The sequence below is a fragment of the Sorghum bicolor genome, chromosome 7 (genome assembly GCF_000003195.3).
Source record: "Sorghum bicolor cultivar BTx623 chromosome 7, Sorghum_bicolor_NCBIv3, whole genome shotgun sequence".
Lineage (NCBI taxonomy): Eukaryota > Viridiplantae > Streptophyta > Magnoliopsida > Poales > Poaceae > Sorghum > Sorghum bicolor.
The window spans coordinates 64,491,697-64,512,048 of NC_012876.2; the positions used below are offsets into that span (position 1 = coordinate 64,491,697).

The 20,352-nt window shown below is 41.8% G+C and overlaps 2 protein-coding genes across 4 annotated transcripts; both read left to right on the plus strand.

Annotated features, from left to right (window-relative positions):
* On the plus strand, nucleotides 1-4,356 carry LOC8055209 (probable protein phosphatase 2C 66). 2 transcript variants are annotated; one of them, XM_002444760.2, is made up of 5 exons: nucleotides 1-437; nucleotides 2,265-2,636; nucleotides 2,746-2,863; nucleotides 3,052-3,275; nucleotides 3,438-4,356. In XM_002444760.2, exons 1-5 carry the CDS (start codon nucleotides 165-167, stop codon nucleotides 4,002-4,004), a joined length of 1,554 nt encoding a protein of 517 aa, XP_002444805.1. In that variant the 5' UTR covers nucleotides 1-164; the 3' UTR covers nucleotides 4,005-4,356. The 2 variants fall into 2 exon arrangements, with proteins under 2 accessions (XP_002444805.1, XP_021321482.1); XM_021465807.1 differs by lacking the exon at nucleotides 1-437 and adding an exon at nucleotides 490-1,652.
* On the plus strand, nucleotides 16,181-18,250 carry LOC8067006 (peptidyl-prolyl cis-trans isomerase). Of its 2 annotated transcripts, XR_002454689.1 has the most exons (3): nucleotides 16,181-16,332; nucleotides 16,818-17,444; nucleotides 17,821-18,250. XR_002454689.1 is itself a non-coding variant. In XM_021464391.1 (2 exons), the coding sequence occupies exon 2, from the start codon at nucleotides 16,840-16,842 to the stop codon at nucleotides 17,371-17,373; it is 534 nt and encodes a 177-aa protein (XP_021320066.1). In that variant the 5' UTR covers nucleotides 16,182-16,332; nucleotides 16,818-16,839; the 3' UTR covers nucleotides 17,374-17,747. The 2 variants fall into 2 exon arrangements, 1 of the variants encoding a protein (XP_021320066.1); XM_021464391.1 differs by lacking the exon at nucleotides 17,821-18,250 and having other exon boundaries at nucleotides 16,182-16,332; nucleotides 16,818-17,747.

The window sequence follows — 20,352 nt, forward strand, 5'->3', positions numbered from 1 at the left end:
TGATACAAAAACTCCACAAGACCTGCAAATTGCAAGCATCATCAAAACCCTACAGCCACATCACAGTTTGCAGCCAGCGGACACAACACAACAGTCAGGCAGGCAGCAGCAGTTACCACCCGCACCCTGTGCTCCACCGTGTTGCCTCCTTCCTATTGGCCGCCATGGGCTCCTGCCTCTCCTCCGAGGCCCCCGCCGCCGGCGCCGGGCCGGCGGTGTGGCGGAAGAGGCGACGCGGGAGCCGGGAGGGCGCGGCCGGCGCCGGCGCCGGCGCCGGCGGAGGCAAGAAGCTGCCCGGAGGAGGGGGAGAGATGACGGAGGACGAGCTCGCGCGGGTCTCCGGGAGGATGTGCGGCAACGGCGCCAGCGCGGTGGCGTGCCTCCACACGCAGCAGGGGCGGAAGGGCACCAATCAGGACGCCATGGTCGTGTGGGAGGTGAGCTCGTAATCCACCGCTTCTCTCTTGCCGGGTGGTGATTCGTTCCGGTGGGCGCTGACCTCTGAGCCCTCGTCAGTGGACAGCGGCGGCTGCTCGGTCCGTTTGTGATCCTTGGTCCTCCAAACACCGCCTTTTTCACGGTTTTTTTTCGCATGATTTTGAATGCCGGAAATGATCGCGGTTATATATACTCGTACAAAATCCAAAGCATTCTTTACCTGTTGATTGAGGGTAATGGCTTGGTTGGGGACATATTTGATATTCGGTTTCGTTTTGATTTCTTGGTTAGGACGCAGAATAAACTCTTCTGTAAGGTGTTCTTTGCAGCGAGTAGTGATTTAGATAGATTCGGATCTGTAGCTGTTGTTCGAATTCGAATATTTTTTTTATTGTTTGTTTTTTATTCGCGCCCTTTTACACCACGGACGGGACGGCTTTATTCCAAATGCACGGTGTTTCCTGTAGATTAATCGAGCTTTTTATCTGAAAATGAAGTTTTCAGAGGAGTTGAAAATTACCTGCATAAATTCGTCTGATGGTTTCTCAAAAGCAAAAAAGAATCGATTTCTCAAAAAACAAAAAGGAATGGTGGAAGGGGAGCTTGAGTGGTTGGGATATTGGAGCATTGTTCATTTACCGTCTTTGCTTTTGGTTCTAAACTTTGTTTGCAGTTTAGGCCAGGGGAGATTCTTTCCTGTGATCCTTTGGCTAACTTTTGTACCTTTCTTTGTATTGATCTGTTTTTATTCGACGAATGGTATCATGTTGCTCCTTTCTTGAACCTGATGTGCTTGTGCTGTCAAGCAATTGGTTGGACCTAAGTGTAGCTGTCTATTCCATTTTTTAAGATCTGTCATAATCAATTATCAATTTCTCTTTAGTTTCATTGGTAAGCAACTGGTAAGAAAAATTGATTCTATTACACATTAGGTTGCGATCCTTATCTCATAAGTTGAGTATAGCAGTGATAGAGCGTGAAATTGACCTATGGATGGCTCACACAATTTTTAGGCCTAGCTAACATATGTAGGTTGCTGTCTTGTGAGTATTAAAGAATATCTGTACACTTTAGTTTATCACAAGTCAAAGAAGTAATGGCAGCCTCTCTCTAATTTGCATTGCGAATCATGTTCTTCAGAAGACAATAAAAAGACTTTATGCCTATAGATTCTCAGAATGATGCTACCGATAGCTAATATTCAAGGCAAAAAGGTACTTCCTTAATTAGATGGTACTTCCTTTTCATTTTTTTAGTCTTGTTGAAATTTAGAATTGGGTGATGGGCTTTTGTTTCCATCTTGAGGTTTCGGTTTTACTCTTCGATAATATTTCTCATTAAATGCCCATTGTGTACCGGAGTTCATTTTCTGTACTGATCTTTGAACATCTCACAGTATTCATGCTGCAGTGTTGCAGCCTGCTGATAGGATTTTTCTTAATCTAGTGTAGGAATATTTCATAGTTCAAAGATAGCCAGTTGCAGTGTGAAACAGACCTACTCAGTTTATATTATTGTGTGTCATCATTCCTAAAGTTTGCTAGTTCCATTCCATGGTTGATTGGGTGTCCATGTCTTTTTTCCCCTTTTTCTTTGCTTAGCTGCTGATTTTCTCCATAGTTTTTTGTTGAAGTTTTTCTTTTAATACTGCAAAACTAGTGGATAAATAAGATGCAACCAGCAGAGTCTGTTGAAACCCTGTCAATCAGTCTATCTCATTACTTTTCACTGACATTACTACCTGATTGGACTATTGGGTACAAAATTTATAGTGTAATAAATGCTATTACTTGACTATTGTATGAATTTTTTTTTTGTCACTGCAGAGTTTTGATTCAAGTGAAAGCATCTTCTGTGGGGTGTTTGATGGCCATGGGCCATACGGTCATTTTGTTGCCAAGAAAGTTAGAGATTCACTTCCTGTCAAGTTGCGCACACAATGGCAAACTAGTGCTAATGGGGGCTCTAGTCCTCATCAAAATGGAAGCATCTCTGGAAGTATCAACTCCGAAGAAACAGGTTCTATTGTTGATGATGAATGGGGTGATGGTGACGACACTGAAAAGCTTCCTGAGATGTTTCTTCCACTTAAGAAATCTTACCTGAAAGCTTTCAAATTGATGGACAAGGAACTCAAGCTGCATCCCACAGTTGACTGTTTCTGCAGTGGATCTACGGCAGTAACATTGGTGAAACAGGTGATTGATACTTCAAAACTTGCCTTGTTGTTTGCACATAACGAAGCTTTTGAGAAAAATGGTAGAAGTACAACTAAATTACTGAATGAGCTGGACATGTTTTTGTTAGGGATTGGACCTTGTAATTGGAAATCTTGGGGACTCAAGAGCAATTATGGGGACAAGAGACGCCTCTAACAATCTAACTGCTCTTCAACTCACAGTTGATTTGAAGCCTAACCTTCCCAGTACGTTCAATTCTCACTTTGATCATTTCATTGGTCCTCAAGACCGTTGTAGTCTGCATATCTGATATTTCTTTCCTTTCTGTCCTCGAGGTGCCTTTGATCGAACTATGATGTGAATAAGATGCTTGTCCAGATTGATGTTTCCTTTGGGTTGTCGAAATATTTAATCTTTATCTCTTATTTTCTAGGGGAAGCTGCGAGGATACAACAATGTAAAGGACGAGTTTTTGCTCTTCAGGATGAACCAGAAGTTGCCAGAGTATGGTTGCCAAATAACGACTCTCCTGGATTGGCAATGGCAAGAGCTTTCGGAGACTTCTGCCTTAAAGATTATGGTTTAATATCTGTTCCAGAGATATCGTATCGCCGCCTTACTGAAAAGGATGAATTTATAATACTAGCCACCGATGGGGTATGCTAATCATCTTAGATTCTTACTTAAAATGCTAATCATCATGTTTTAATTTCCAGTCCCTGCTTGGAGTAGCTATCCTTTTAGCACCTTCACAGAAAAAAGTTTTACAAAATATATCTGCATCAACTTTCTCATATCCGTAAATCTTAATGCATGTAGGTGTGGGATGTTCTCTCAAATAAGGAGGCTGTTGACATAGTAGCATCAGCCCCATCTCGGGCAACGGCAGCCAGGGCTCTTGTTGACTGTGCTGTCAGATCGTGGAGGTTGAAGTTCCCAACATCCAAGAGTGATGACTGTGCTGTTGTCTGCTTATTCTTGGATCATGAGAAGTCAGCTGACTTGGTTCAAGAGAGTGAACCCAGTGTGGAGACAGCAGAACCCACCGGGGAGGAGGTTTCCACACAGGATGCCAGTGCAGAGGTCGATGAAGAAATTGCAGATGCTAGTGTACATGTATCCAGTGCAGAGCACAGTGCCGAGGCCACATTGGAACACTCCACCACATTAAGGGAGGTCGATGAGATTGTACCGGTCGACGAAACACCCATCTTGAAGGAGCCTGAAAGGTGTGGGTCTGCTCGCAGCCTGGCAGATTGCATATCGACAAACGAGGAAGAGGAATGGTCCGCGCTCGAAGGTGTGACGCGGGTGAATTCCCTCCTGAACCTCCCCAGAATACTGTCTGGCGACAAGAGATCGACCAGCTGGAGGAAGCGGCGGTGAGGAAGCTCCCCTAGAATTCTTCACCAGGTGGGGGTTCTTGCAGAGGGACGGCTCAACCCAGTACTGGCATTTTTTGCCAGGCGCGTGTAAAATCCTTCAGTCTTTGGGAATTTGTTCCAGCTGATTTTTAGGCTTACTCCGATTGTTTTGACGGCAGGCGCGTGCGTTCCAGATTCTTTGTTCATTCTTGTGCCTTTTGCCGGGAGGTGTTCCATGCTTGGGCTTCTCTGTGTCAGTTTGTGCATAACAAAGTTTTTGTTCTGTGAGAATGAAGGACCGAAAAGGCAACTAGGGGGTTGAATGTTTGCCTTAAATTTCTTTCGAAATATTTGACCACTGTTCCAAGTTCAAACCCCGAAAGTAACACACACATGAGTGTTACTCAAGACTGTATGATACACGAGGTAACAAGTAGCTACATGTATCAGGCTTTGCCACACTCAGACACTGAAGAAAATGAACCCTCGAAGAGCAAATCAAAATTGCACATAGTGTTGTTTACCGAACTGTTCGGGGGTCTGGTGGTGGATTGTCCGCGTCACAAGGGCTAGGGTGTGAGACTATCCTCCAGCACTAACGTCAGACTGTTCTCCAGCACTAACCCTGAAAACAGGTAGATGAACAGGAACATTGCACACAACCTAGTCCTTGTTTAGATGTGAAAAGATTTTGGATTCCGCTACTGTAGCACTTTCGTTTGTTTGTGACAAATATTGTCTAATAATGGACTAACTAGGATCAAAAGATTCGTCTCGCGATTTACAGTTAAACTGTGCAATTAGTTTTTATTTTCGTCTATATTTAATGTTTTATACATGTGCCGAAAGATTCGATGTGACAGGGAATCTTGAAAACTTTTTGGTTTTTGGAGTGAACTAAACAAGGCCCTAGCAACAGCGAAGGACTGTCCATAGTCGAGGTCCAGACTATCCGCAGGTCACTTATCAGAAAACACACCGAGTGAAACAAGTTCTAGACACTGCTTCACAGCGGACTGTTTGCAACCTCGTCGAACTGTCCGTGACAGAAACCAGATAGACAACACAAGTTTTGCTCCTGTCGAACCTCGATCGGCGGACTGTCCACAGGTCACGCCCAGACTATCCGACGTTCAAGAAACCAAAGCTTGACCGAGAGAACTGGTTCTAGTCAAGTCTAGAGCAGCAATCCCAAACTGTCCATGGGTCTAGGACAAACTGTCCACGAATCGTGAAACAGAAAAAATAGAGCACCCATAAAATCGCCTCCTTCCTTGATTCACCTGATTTATGGCCAAATCCACCAACTGCCACCAAACTTGGTACACAAGATCACAAGGTAGTAGGGGAGCTATCTCTAAGAGATAATCGTTCAATTTAAAGCCAATCAATGGGAAGTCGAGAGAGAACGAAAAATGGCCAAAAACCGCACCACGAACTTGATTTGCCCCAATTTAGAAAATAGTGAGGATTCAAACAAATTCCTTCAGTGAAGAAGATCAACTCACGTCATAGATCAAGCCAACGAAAAAAGAACGAATCAAAATGGTCCCAAAATAATGAATCAAGCCACCAAAGGAAAGGGGCAAGGGGGAACTTGGGAAGAACTTGAAGAACACGATTTAGAAATTGAATCATGGAGGACACAAGGTGGTTAGAGCCACCTTTCCCACTGCAAAATCTTGGTTCTTACACAAATCACATGTATTCTTGGACCTCTCCCACTCAAGAAGGAAAACTAGAGTGGATGACAGAAAATAAAAAAATCAAAGAGGTGAGGGAGATGGGGGTTCCCTCATCTTATTTAATAGGGTTGTTATACATTTCTAGTTTTGTCCCTAGATATTTTGAGTTGAACCACTTAACCCAAGGGTGTAATGGTCTAACCCTAGGTAATCTTTATCCAACGGCTATTGCGCCTTTCATGAGCTACCTCTGCCTTGACGCGAACTCCTCGATGCCACAACGTGCCATTGTTCCTCCTTAGAACCTTTACCTGGGTTTTGAGGCCCTAACACGCGAAACTCGCTGAAAGCCCTAGTTTGGTTTTGGATAATTGATGAAATCCTAGTACTAACCTCTATGCTAAGTGTGTGTAGACTTAATGAGGTTGGTACATGCCAAGTGTTGGAGCAAGAGATGATCATGGTGATGACCACAAGGTGATCAAGTGCTCAACTTGGAAAAGAAGAAAGAGAAAAACAAAACTCTATGGAGATCAAGGCAAAGGTATTGCTTAGGGTTTTGGTTTTGGTGATCAAGACACCATAGAGGGTGTGATCACATTTAGGATAGATAGCCGTACTATAAAGAGGGGAATTCTTTGGCTAAGCGGTTATCAAGTGCCACTAGGTGTCATTGTTCATGTGCATGCATTTAGAACCTAGTGAGCTGACTTAACTCCTTCAAAGAAAATTGTAACGTCCCGCCTCCACGAGGCCGGGTCCGCTTACATCTGGCAGCTTTTCTAGGACATAGTCAGCCCCACAGACCAACACTAGTCTTTTCTGCACACTTTGTCCTCACTCGTGCGCACCCGAAAACTACTTTCCGGTCGGTCACCCATCCCTAAATTGCTCTAGGCCAAGCACGCTTAACTTTAGAGTTCTTTCGAGATAGGCTCCCGGAAAAGAAGTTGCAACTTGTTGGTATGAGTCTCCTATTAATCCTATTAAGCATTGGGCCGGGTGTTACATCCTCACCCCCTTAAGAGATCGACGTCCTCGTCGATCAACCCCAAGCCAGGAACGTCCTCTCTTGGCCACGTCCGTGCATCCAGTGCCAGCGCATGTGCCATGCTGTGTGACCACTCTGGGTCCACACCAGCCATGCACGCCATGCCTGCGCAACTGCGACACACGCGCCCGTGAAACCGCGAGAGTCGGCTCTGATACCATTCTGTAACGTCCCGCCTCCACAAGGCCGGGCCCGCTTACATCTGGCAGCTTTTCTAGGACATACACTACAAGAAACTTGTTAATCCGTGACGGATTTACAAACTGTCACTATTAGACGCAATCTGTGACGATAATTTTTTTCTGTCATAGATGTGCACTGGTGGATATTTCTGGCCCACTAACTCGTGACAGTTTTATCTGAACCGTCATAGTGTATGATTTTAAATCGTCATACTCTAGTTAGTCCAAAATAATAGGCTCACTATTAATATTTATTAGACTGAAAAATAAAAAATATGAATGGAAAAAGAATCAATGAATGTGCTCTATATGAGTAGTTCTATGCTTCGTGGGTTGATGCAGCTTCAAGTTCTAGTCAAGTATTAGTTCTTAATTAATAATTCTTATCTTAATTGCTTAATTAAAGTAATTTGACTTAAATTGTATGCCGAAACAGCGTGGCTGACTGATGGAGTGGCGCGTGGCGTGAAGACCTTCCAAGATGGAGTGGCTTGACTGCTGTTTTCATAAATATTTTGTTTTGTAATTTACTGACCACGTTCGGGCAGGTAAAAAAAGAAGCCCCGACCAGTGCTTGAACTCAGCACCTGCTAGTTAATTACCACTACACTAGCCCGCTCGATGCGTATATTTATTACTATTTTGTTTTTTTATGAATAACAAAGGCGTCAACCAGGTCAACCATATGGGCCAATTACACGTACATGCGGGGCAGCCCAGCCCACAAGCGAGCAGCTAGCAGACCTGTACCGGAGTAGAAAACAATAATATTTTGAAGTCATAGTATTTTAAAATTAAAATTTTAAATTGTTCGAGCAAAGTTGGATGAAGAAATAGATAAAACAAAAGTTGTAGATCTTGATAGGTTCTACAATTTTTCTCTTGATCACTTTTCCATTTGAAAATCATTTATATCCTAAAAAGTCGTTTGAAGTTGCGATATTTTAAAATTCAAATTTTGAATTATTTAGGTAAACTCCGATGAAGAAATGACCAAAACATAACTTGTAGGTTTCGACGAGTTATACAACATTGTTGTTGTAGAATTTTTTTCATTTAAAATCATTTACTAGTTCAAAATTTTGTTTTAAGTTCTCAAATTTCAAAATTCAAATTTTGAGTTATCCAAACAAAGTTTGATGGAGAATTGGATAAAACAAAAGTTATAGATCTTGATGAGTTCTACAACTTTGTTAATGATGACTTTTTTGTTTAAATTTTTTTATCATTTCAAAATCATTTACTATGCCAAAATATATACGTCTCACACGTTGTGCCGTTACTAAGTGAGAGATGGTTCTAGTTGTGAATGATGTATAGCCTCACTTTATTAAAATTATCTGATTTTTTTATTAAATGCTTATGGACCCAAAATATGTTGTTGCGTCGGTTTAAAGATTTTTTTGACCAAATTTAGTAATTATCATAATTATCCATTGAATTACCATATAATAAATGTAATAATATATAAAAATCGGTTAGAAAACTCTACAAACTTGCATGACAACATAGTTTTGGTGCATATTCACCCCATAAAAATTCCAAATGATTCTAACGAAGTAGTATTGCACATTATTCACAAATGGATACATCTCTCATATATATTTATAAGTAACTATGCGAGAGATGTATGAATTTATAAACAATATAGCCCCAGTTTATTAAAATGGTTTGAAATTTTTATGGAAATCTTATATATCCGTAATATGCCCACATAGCAATTTATAGGATATTCGGACCACTTTACAATATTACTACATGTATAGTCGAAGTCATAAACCAATTAAACCTTAGAAAATAGCAAATCACTTCAACATTTCTTGAAAATCATGTTAAAATTATGTGGGGGCACATACAAATCATGTAAACTACAGCTACTATAGTCTGCATGTTAAATTTAAATGTATTTTGCCCAAAAAGAAGGGAAAAAGAAAAAAATACGCATGTTGGGCCTGATAAAGATGCTCATATTTAGCCCAATTTAACTCTATCTCGTGCCTAGCCATTGGATCAATACATGAACGGCTGATATTCACTAGGCTTCATATAAAACCATTGCAACCCTAGCTTGCCTTTCACTACACCTCTCCTCTACGCCGCAAGCCCCAGACATAGACCCAACCCTCTCGCTCTCTCACGAAATCCACTTCTTTCTCTCTCTCTCTCTCCTTCCACCAGCACTGAAGGGGATGGCTGGATCCGACGAAGGGGCGCACGACCCCTACCCGCACCCTGCATAGGGCGGCGCACGGCTTGGGGTGGAGGCTCTTTGGCAGTGGAGATGAAGCAGCCCGCCGGCAGGTTGTTGGCGTCCCGCGGTTCTGGGAGGAACGGAGGAAGCAACCTCCTCCATGCTTGACACATCGTGTTGCTCCAATCCTTGGGTTTGGCCTTCTTGAATCTCGATCCATGGCCTCTCGACAAAGGTGTCTGGATCTACGGTGGCTAGAGCATTGGTCGCTGGATCTTTGTTGCGAGGAGGTCATGCATTTCGACCTTAACTGACACCGGCCTAGCTGCCTAGGCGACGTGGTGGCCATGCTCCCTGCCCGACGGGTTCCTATCCAGGTTGGAGAGTAGTCCGGGTTGTTGCCGCATCCTGCAGGGCGGTCCTGCCCAGTTACGGCCATCAGGAGCTGGACTCCTGTGTTTGACGGAGCCGCCTGCTATTGAAGCTCCGCACACCAACATGGTTCTGCTCGAAAAGGTTAGAAACTTATTTGGTTTTACACCAGTGCAAACGCTATTCTTCACTTACAAATGCTATCCTTAAGTCTGAACCTTGTTATTTTTAGGGTCTGAATTATTTCTTCTGAATTAGCAGCATCTCAATGATGTTTTAGTTCTGAATTTCTTTTGAATCTGCATACTTTAATTGCAATAGCAAAGCAGTACCCTGTTCAGATCAACAATTTCAGTTTCTCTCTGCATATTGTGCGGATGTACTGATAATTGTAGGAAGGGTTTTAACAAAAAGTAGATATAGTGGAATCCTTAGATTATACATTGCTAAATTAACGTGTACAGTTCTAGTTTGTTCAGTCTGGCACAATTCTTTTTTATTTGGCCTCAATTGGGTCTAATTGTATTTCTTTAATGCCTTAATGTTGTACTATACTATTTCAGTTTCAAAAAGCCTCCGCTTGGGTTAGCATTTTCGAAGGATGTATAACAGTGCATATTTTTTGCTTACTGATTTTTTTGGTGGTTCAGGTGAAAACACTCCGGCAGTCCACCGTGACATCAAATCTCCCAACATGAAAAATAAAGGATACCTAGGATATCTCTATCCGGCAGTCCACCATGACATCAAATCTCCCATCATGAAAAATAAAGGATACCTAGGATATCTCTATTTGTCATTGAGAATCAGTCACTGGAATCTCTATTTGTTGTTAGCTTGTGCCATGGTAAACTATAAGGTTGTATGGACTTTATATGTTAACTCATGTTGGATGAAAGCTTATGTAATATGATATTGGATGAAAATTCATGTGATATGATATTTGATGGAAAAATAATATTTTAATTTGATATGCTGCCACAATTATTAGTTGGTGTGTATATGGGCTAAATGTGTGAATTGGGCTGTGTATTTTTTTGAGATGATTGGGCTGTGTATATAGGTTGTATGTGATTTAGTAATGGGCTAAAAAAGCACTAAAAATTGGTGACGAATTTGGCTGCAAAGTTGCTGAAAATGGGCTAAAAATTGGCCCAACTTTGATTTTGGCCCGCTAAAAAGTGGGTTGAGTTAGTGTCCACGTCATCATCCACGTAAGCAGCCATGATGATGTGGCAATCAATCTGTGACGGTTATTTTTTGTCATAAGAAATGGACTTGGGCTGGGCTAACTAGGCCTTGGGCTCTATCGTGACAGTTTAAAACCGTCACCAATTTTGTTCATCCATGACGGTTTTCATTAAACCGTCACGGCTGTTAATCCATGACGCTCAATCCATGACGATATCTGAAATCATCACAGATGTTACATAGTGACGGTTTTTTTGGTGATCTATGACGGAAATTTTCTGTCATTGATTAGCAGGTTTTTTTAGTGATAGTCAGCCCCACAGACCAACACTAGTCTTTTCTGCACACTTTGTCCTCACTCGTGCGCACCCGGGAACTACTTCCCGGTCGGTCACCCATCCCTAAATTGCTCTAGGCCAAGCACGCTTAACTTTAGAGTTCTTTCGAGATAGGCTCCCGGAAAAGAAGTTACAACTTGTTGGTATGAGTCTCCTATTAATCCTATTAAGCATTGGGCCGGGTGTTACAAAAATGATTGTGAAAATGCTAACATACGTGCACACTTGTTGGTTTACACTTGTGGTGTTGGCACACTTTGAGAAGGAGGTGGAGCTTGGAAGGTAGAGAGAGGATGGGTTCCTCTCTCCCTCCCGCCGAGCTTGCGAGGCGGGATTCGGCGCTTTTCGAGAAAATGAAGTGCATATTTTCTATTGCGCCGGTGGGAAATTTTGAAGAAGTCGCGGGAGTGTTTCTCGCTGAGGAACACTCACCGGACGCTGGCTCAGAGGCACCGGACGCTGTGTCTGAGCGTCCGGTGTGCAGGCTGCCTGACTCGGTTAGGGTTAGGCACCGGACGATAGGCACCGGACGCAGCTTGGAGCGTCCGGTGGTGTGCGTCCGGTGTGCGGAGGTTTTGCAAACCTCTCTGCGCATGAGTCCGGTGAGCACCGGACGCTCAGGGTGCGTCCGGTGGCTTGCGTCCGGTGGCCCTGCAAGTTTGCGGAGCTCTCTGCGCATGAGTCCGGTGTGCATCGGACGCGTCCGGTGCTAACTTGCTCAGCGTCCGGTGCACTGCAGGTTACCGTTAGACTCTGACACGCGGCTGACGTTGGAGCACCGGACGCTGGTGTTGAGCGTCCGGTGCCCCTTTAAGAGCGTCCGGTGACCCTGAGTTTTACCCAGTGAGAGAGCCAACGGCTCTTTTTGTTTGAGGGGTCTATAAATAGTTGTTGGCCGGCTTAGGGCTCACTCTCTTGGCATTCTAACATACTTGACATCCTTGTGAGCCTAAGCAAACACCTCCCACTCATCTCCTTCATAGATTAAACATCTTTGTGAGATTGGGAGTGATTCCAAGTGCATTTGCTTGAGTGATTGCATCTAGTGGCACTTGGGGATTGATTTGGCTGCGGTTTTCTTGTTACTCTTGGTGGTTGCCGCCACCTAGACGGCTTGGAGCAGCGGAGGAGGATTGGCACGAGTTGGTGATTGTTCGTGGCCATCTCTCGGTGATTGTGAGAGGTTTGTGCCTACCTCGGCGGAGAGCCAAAGGCAACATTAGTGGATTGCTCGTGTCATTGAGCTACCTCACTTGTGGGTAGGTTCTTGTGGTGTCCTAGTGAGGACGAGGTTCGTGCTACACCTCTTAGCCACCGAACCACCAAGTGTTGGTCGACACAACGGGGACGTAGCGTGCCGGCAAGCACGTGAACCTCGGGAGAAAATCTTGTGTCTCCATTGTGATTGTACTTTGGATTTCTCCCGGTGATTGGACTTCATATTATTGATTGGCTCATCCCCTCTACACGGTGGTATAAAGATCAAACATTCTCCCTTACTTTCTTGCTAACTAGAGTAGCTTACATACTTGTATAGAAACTTTAGGTAGATCTCTAGTGTAAGTAGAGACATAGCTCTTGTGTGCCTAGTGATAATATCAACTAGAATTGTTGGATAGGTGGCTTGAAAACACCCCTTAGAGCTAGAGCAAAAATCTTCGCTTTGTTATTTACTAACCTCTTGCTCTAGTGAATTTGTAGAACCTTTTAATAGGCTATTCACCCCCCCCTCTAGCCATATTAGGACCTTTCACTCGCCATCGATGATTTTGAGGTCCAAACCACCCGCGAGTAGCGTACTCCATGTGTCCCACGCCACTTTCCATACGTGTCCCACGCCACTTGACATGTATCACCGTCATCCTCGGCCGGTTGGCCCACCAAGTCCTCCCGAGCCTCGCTCGACTCATATGTCCGCAGTCTTGACTCGATCAACATAGTCACTCTCATGTACACTTACACTTATCGACGTCCCAAATATCAGCCATCATGGTTGGTCATCTAGCTTCCTGGTCTCTCGGTCTAAGCCTTATGTCCGTCCTTCATCGCTCCCGGTCCATCGGCATGACACGTCCCTTCTTGTCCTTCACCTCACCATCGACCACTGCCTCCGAGCTCCACACGTGCACACCATAAGCCAAGAGATATGTTGCATGACCCAACTCACGCCAATAGTTAGTCACCAACTCAACCTAGGTCATGGATCGCGTTGATAATCACTCATCACAAAAACAAATCACAAGGGCACATATCAACCTTGTGTTCACAATCTCCCCCTTAATGAGTTTGCATTGTCAACACCAACACACGATCAACTTGAGCAAAATAAAAATAAGAAGAAGAAAATAAAACTCACCCAAATGACCAAAAGCCAAAGAGAAGCCAAGGACAATGTCATTTGAAATGAGAAACACTTGCAAAAATTTGGTCCCCAAAGACATGGGCAATGACTCAATGCAACCATGTCACACACAACTAACAATCAAGAAGAGACAACAGGCTCAACATCACTAGAAAGCTCGAAAAGCTATAAAACTGCTAGATCCTCTAGAAGAGGCAAAGGCTCAACACATCTAGCAAAAGCAACTCAAATGCATCTTCCCCTGAACAAATGCAATCTCTCCTAAATGAATATATGCACTTCATTGCGTGGATTTTGTATCTTTCTCAACTTTTGTGTGTAACTTCCTCCCCCTTGTTAACACATGCACTTATCAAGCTAAAGCCCAAAGGTTATAACTCCCCCTCAAAACATGTTATGGATGCAAGAGATGCAGAAATGTAGGAGCTTCAGGAATATAGCATTTAGAGTGAAAAGATGCTCTAATAGGTGCTATCATGTGTGTATAGCAACAAATACAAATGCTAGCAAATGCTCAAACTGATCAAGTGAAACAAAATATGACATTTAAAAATTTTTGAACAATTTTAAGCAAATCAAGAGGGTGTTCACCAATGAAAGTAGAACATAGCAAGCATAAGCTGGAAATCAACATAGTGCTAACAAATGTGTACAAGGAACTACCCTAAGCAGTGTTCATACATCATGTTAGAGACTAATTTCTAGACTTTTGTTTTCATCAAATTTTTATTGTATTAGAGTTTGTAGGTTATCACAAAAGTTAGTCAAAGACATGTGTGTGCGAGAGGTTATTTGTACTGTCAGCCAAACATGTCAACCATACCAAGCCTATGTCAAAGACAATCACAAGCTTAAGACAATGATCTTGGCATCCACTACAATGCTCAGGTTCATTCATAAGTGCAATTGGAACCCGTCTCTATATCTTGACGTAGGACAGTATAGACCCCTCTCGATCTTTTCTTTTCACTTAACTCTTTTATAGCTGTGATTTGCGCTGATAATACTAGAACCAGATGTCTGCAATGAAGCTTGTGGCTATTGTGAGGTGGCTTGATACACTTTGGAGCCTTAAGATTGATGGAACCACTTATGATCTAACTGATGGGAATATACATAATTGGCCAAGCTTGAGCATAAATGAAAATCATGGTTGCAAAGATTGTTGTGGTTTACAGTGACCCAGCATTGCCCACTGAGCATCAGTATGTTTCTATTGGGTTGCTGCATCCTTTACCATTTAGTGAGGTAAATAATGTACAAGGGATAAGTACCTTATTAATTTACATTATAATAGGATGCTTTCTACATATCAATATTCAATTATTAAAAATGTATAGGGAATATAAAAAGGCGAGAAGGAATATGAGTTATGATCTTGTAGGTATGAAAACAGGTGCTAGCTAGGATTCATATGGAAATAGGGTGGTAGGCGATAAGGATTTCCAGTTTTTTATTAGGTATCTTTAATCAAAATTCATATTGATTTGATCCTTATGTTTAGGCAAGGTGCTCTTGCATTTCCATAGAAATATCTTGTGTCACTACTATGTGACCAATATCCTATTTGTTTGCTCAGGAGTCAAGATTTGTCCCTTGTAAATATGTTGTTTAAAATCTAAAGCAAGTTTTCTGTATCTTGTTGGATATTTTTCAAAGCAAACCATATAGTTTTCTTGTCTCTGTTAAAATCATAACATGTTCAAATTGTATCTGTTGTCCATTGAAGATATTGTGATTTTGGTCTAATTCTTCCACTTCTGACTCCATATGGAAACAAGAAATGTTAATCTGCAAGCAACAGGTGCACCAGGACAGAAAATTGTGACACCTATGCTTATTTAAAAGGTAAAAAAACACACATCACAAAATAGAACATAGTTAAATTTTATTTCTTTACTAGACATAAGTGCATTGATACATTTGAAGTATCACATATAATGATATGATATGCAACTCATGCATGTTCGAGCCAAAAATAGTTGATTCCTGATTCTATTCATAGTATTAGCGCAATATGTAGGAAGGAAGTGCTAAGCAAAGCAAGTGCTAGGCGTACTGTTGTCCTTGTTATTCATTAGATGACCACCCTGATATTACCGTACTAATTTCACAAACTTTATTTTTTTATTAAATGTTAATTTAATAATAATATTTAATTTTTATAGTATTGTTATTTTATCGTGCGACCAGTGTATTTTTAGTACAAATTGTTATCTATTCCTTGCCTTATTTAGTTCTTTGCACGAAAAGTTTTTGGGTACTGTAGCATTTTCGTTTGTATTTGGTAATTTTTGTCCAACCATGAATTAACTAGGCTTCAAAGATTCGTCTCGCGATTTATAAACAAACTACGTAATTACTTTTTGTTTTCATCTATATTTAATGCTTCATACATGTGCCGCAAGATTCAAAGTGATGAAAAATTTTGAAAAAAATAGATTTTGGGTGTAATTTAACAAGGCCTAACAACGCACGAGCATGCTACCTGGTTAGAAAATAAAATAAAATAAAGGTCCTTTTAGTTCGCGAAAATTTTTGGTTTGGCTACTGTAGCATTTTGTTTGTATTTGATAATTATTGTCCAACAATGTATTAACTAGGTTTAAAAAATTTGTCTCGTTAATTACAAACAAATTATATAATTAGTTATTTTTATCTATATTTAATGTTTTATGTATGTGTCTAAATATTTGGTATGACGAGGAATCTTGAAACTTTTTAGAACTAAACTTGGTTTGTTTAGGAATAGGATAAGATTGGTTTGGTAAGAAAGAAGAGTCCAAATCAAATCAATATAAGCAGTCCAGACCTGATTTTTTTGCCGGGCCTACAAGCAGCGGCTCTTCCCTCAATTCCTCTCCCTTTCTATCCTGCGCCTCCCCCCTCTCCTGCTCCTGCCCTTGTCGCCGCCCTCCTCCCCTCTGCGCCAGCAGCTGCAGACCTCCTCGTTCCTCGCCGCCGTCGAGTCGTCGCAGGTGAGGCAACGCGAACCCCTCTCCGCCCCGGGAGCCGCAGTCCCCCGGTCGAATTCTATCGTGCAATTCTCTTCCCGTATCAGTTGCTGCTTTTTTTTTTCCTTCGAACACAGCAGGGTGCTGCTTTTGCGATTATTTTTCTCGTCTCGGCGTTTCCAACACCATACAAAATTTTTGCAAAAAAAAATGGCTATTCTTTATTTTAGATTTTGACTAAAAAAACCTAAAAGATCCTCGAGAGATCAATAAATTCTGCGTTTTCGATGCCAAACACCACCCTAAAGTATTTTACATTTCATTATTTCAAAATAGTTGACATTTTGCATTCTTTGGGAACTAAAAATACCCTAAGGATGGATTACTCGGTTTAGTTCCATTTGCATCTTGCCAGGATTATTACTCGGACTTGATCCCGGGGCGCCGCCCAAGTTTGCTTGGGATGAGAATTGTTGGTACTGCTGGCTGATTCAGTATCCTTGTTGCAGGAACGATCCCCCGCGGGCGTAGATGGCGGTGAACCCTCGCGTGTTCTTGGACATCACCATCGGCGGTATCCAGCAGGATCGGGTCGAGATAGATCTGTACAGGGACGAGGTCCCCTTGGTGGCTGAAAACTTCCGCATCCTCTGCACCAAGGATAGACCGGTCTCGTTCAAGGACTCCATCTTCCCGTACATCATTCGAGACTTGGTGTGCCAAGGCGGCAACTTGAAGGAACGCGACGGCACCCGCTTCGGGACCATCTACGGCGATAAGTTCCCCGACGTAGAGATGTCGGGACGAAGGCATAGGCCATTTGACCTCATCACGGCCCACGCAGTCCCCAAGATTCCAAGGAAGCACACCGGTCCCTACCCCTACACCTGTGGATCGCAGTTCTTCATCTGCTTCAAAGCGGCCCCCATTTTTGACGATCAGCACGTCGTCTTTGGCACCGTCGCAACTGGCAGGAAGACTGTCTTGAACATGAGCGCCGCCGGCTCCTGCAGCGGGATCCCCACGCAGGTGGTCAAGGTCGTCGATTGCGGTCAGATCTGGTAGATCTCCGTCTATTGCATCTGCAGCTTGGTGGCGTTGGGCGGACACTGTGGCACGGGGGAGCATCTGATCAGGCAAAACAGACTTCTGGCTTGAATTTGCCCTTTCTAATTTCCATCAACATTGGATGCACTCGATTAATAACGATTATAATATATAGGATCTATAAGAAAAAATTATAATATAGGACCACTTTGCTATTTATATTGACAGCCTGTGTTAGCAGCATGCAATTCAAAGATACCAAAATAGCCATAATTTCTGTTTATATCTATATTAATTGATTCAGAGTCCTGAACAAAATTTGAGCCATAGTATAGTGGAGGTAAAGAATGAGATCAAGTGAACACCTTTGTCATATTATCTTGCTATTCTTACTGCAAACTTCTTGTTTGGTGGTTTCTTTTGTCCTGGTGGTTTGATGTGTACCTCGCCGCTTCCCCATTGTAGAATTTGGAGGTGAAATGGCCACGACAAGCGCTCTGGCACTTTGGATAGTTCAACACGTTCAGAAAATTCAATGCATCAGAGCCCCCCAAGAAAAACAGTTTGCTTTTGCGAATGAAGAGTTGAGTCTAATGTCAATTTCTCTTTGCATTGCTATCGTTGGAGCTATTGGTGAGTTGGCAAGAACGCTATTTGCTCTGTATTGCAGTGACTTCCTTTCTTGGGTATGAACATAGCATAGCTTCTGCTACTGTCGTTTTCAGGTTTAATACCACATAATTTTTGTTATGCTTCTGTATTCTAACTAGGAATAAATTAATAAATGGGTGGTTAGGATCTTTAATTGAGGTGAATTTGACCTGCCAGATGGATTGCAGATCACTGCCTGTATGTTCTTTGGCAACTTCTCATATGATATTTCTTTATTATTATATGTTCTATGTCTGAAATCTGAACTACTCATACATGTCGATGCGTCTTTAAGAATTATTAGGTCTTCCCACCTATGCCAACATGTGGCCTCCTGTTTGTGTTTTGGTGCTTTGCAGAATTTATAGACTTCAGACTATGACCTTGAACATACCATAATCTCTGCTACTGAGACTATCTTTTGTCGGTTTGGATGACTGTTCTTACAGTAATGCCATGTGTTCTTCTTTTGCTTCTCTGGGCTGCTAGCTGCTGCCCTCTATGATTACATTTGTATGGTGTGATTTGAACAGTGTTTATGTTGTCTCTTGAGCGTTGCGCTTTCTTTGATGGATGGGAAAAATTACAAACAAATTTGGATCCTGAGAAAAATCAATATTTTATACTTTTATAATAAACTTGGATATATAAATATTGTATTTATTTTCTACAAATTTAGTCAAAATTGAGAAAGTTTGACCAGCACAGACCAGCACACCTCTCTTAACTTCATTTATTTTATTTTGGGACCGAGGGAGTAGTTATTAAAAACCACATATCCAGCATCCACTGTCATCTCATCTATTTTTAGCAGACTAATAAAACGAAGCGTATAAATATCGTGCCACTCCAAGTCAGAGATCAGAGATATTTTGTTTTTCATGTTCCATGGATCTTCCTGCAGTTACACACAAAAGTGCAGTAGTACTTCGGCCTTGTTTAGTTAACTTTTTAAGATTCCTCGTTCCATCAAATATTATGGTACATACATAAAGTATTAAATATAAATATAAATAACTAATTGCATAGTTTATCTGTAATTTGTGAGACGAATCTTTTGAGCTTAGTTAATATATAAGGCTATCCTTAGTGCATGTTTTATGGTTTAATTTTCAATCTATTTATATTTTGGAAACAATGCAGAAGAGTTTCATACTCATAAACTTTCTTTATTTCTATAAAATTTTTATCATCTATCTTCATTAATATGATGTTACATTAGTATATTTAATATTTATGAAACTCTAATAAAAATTCTATTAAAACTAGTCTAATTAGACCATAATTACCGAATATAAATGAAATTGATATAGCAGCCGAAAAAAACAAGGCCCACGTGCCGCAACCCTGCAAGTTGCAGCTGAGCTGGTAGCTCCACTCCCTGGCTCTCTGGCCTACGCCTATATTATACTCCAGGAAGTGTTGCCGTACTCCCTGGCTCTCTGGCCTATATTATACTCCGGGAAGTGTTGCCGTCTTGAAGCTAGAGCAGAGGTGTGTGCCAAATAATATCTTCTGTGTACCAAGGCCTTGTTTAGTTCACCCTGAAAAGCAAAAAGTTTTCAAGATTCCCCGTCACATCGAATCTTGTGGCACATGTATGAAACATTATATATAGACGAAAACAAAAACTAATTATACAGTTTAGCTGTAAATCACGAGACGAATCTTTGGATCTTAGTTAGTCTATGATTGGATAATATTTGTCACAAACAAACGAAAATGCTACAGTACCGAAATTTTTTCACTTTTCGGAACTAAACAAGGCCCAAATAATAACTCCTGCTCCACAAAACAAGTTCAGTACGGGGATGGTTCATTATGGCCCAACCAAAATTGCTCTTGATATTTTCTGACTAAAATAAAAATCAAATGATGAAATATTAACATAGGCTATAATTAAAATATAAATAATTTACAGGGACGGTGCGTAGGTGAAGAGATGAGGGGCGGCGCACACAGGAAGAAATAAGGTCGCGCCATCGGGGTGGGAAGCGTTTATGAGAACTAATTCGTGATTAATGAGTGACAAGGTGGGTAAAGTTCAGTACGGGGATGGTCCTTATGTCCCGACCAAAATTGCTCTTGATATTTTCTGACCAAAATAAAAATCAAATGATGGAATATCAACAGAGGCCATAATTAAAATACAAATAATTAACAGAGACGGTGCATAGGTGAAGAGATGAGGGGCGGCGCACACAGGAAGAAATGAGGTCACGGCATCACGAGGGGAAGCGTTTACGAGAACTAATCTGTGATTAATGAGTGGCAATGTGGATAATTATTTCACAACTCTATGTGGGAGTACCACTCCAAAAACTGGAGTACCCTTAACATTAGCTC

Coding starts and splice junctions, on each gene's coding strand:
- LOC8055209 (XM_002444760.2), top strand. CDS start 165: ATGGGCTCCTGCCTCTCCTCCGAGGCCCCCGCCGCCGGCGCCGGGCCG. Junction 438..2,264: donor ACGCCATGGTCGTGTGGGAG/GTGAGCTCGTAA, acceptor TTGTCACTGCAG/AGTTTTGATTCAAGTGAAAG. Junction 3,276..3,437: donor TAATACTAGCCACCGATGGG/GTATGCTAATCA, acceptor TAATGCATGTAG/GTGTGGGATGTTCTCTCAAA.
- LOC8067006 (XM_021464391.1), top strand. CDS start 16,840: ATGGCGGTGAACCCTCGCGTGTTCTTGGACATCACCATCGGCGGTATC.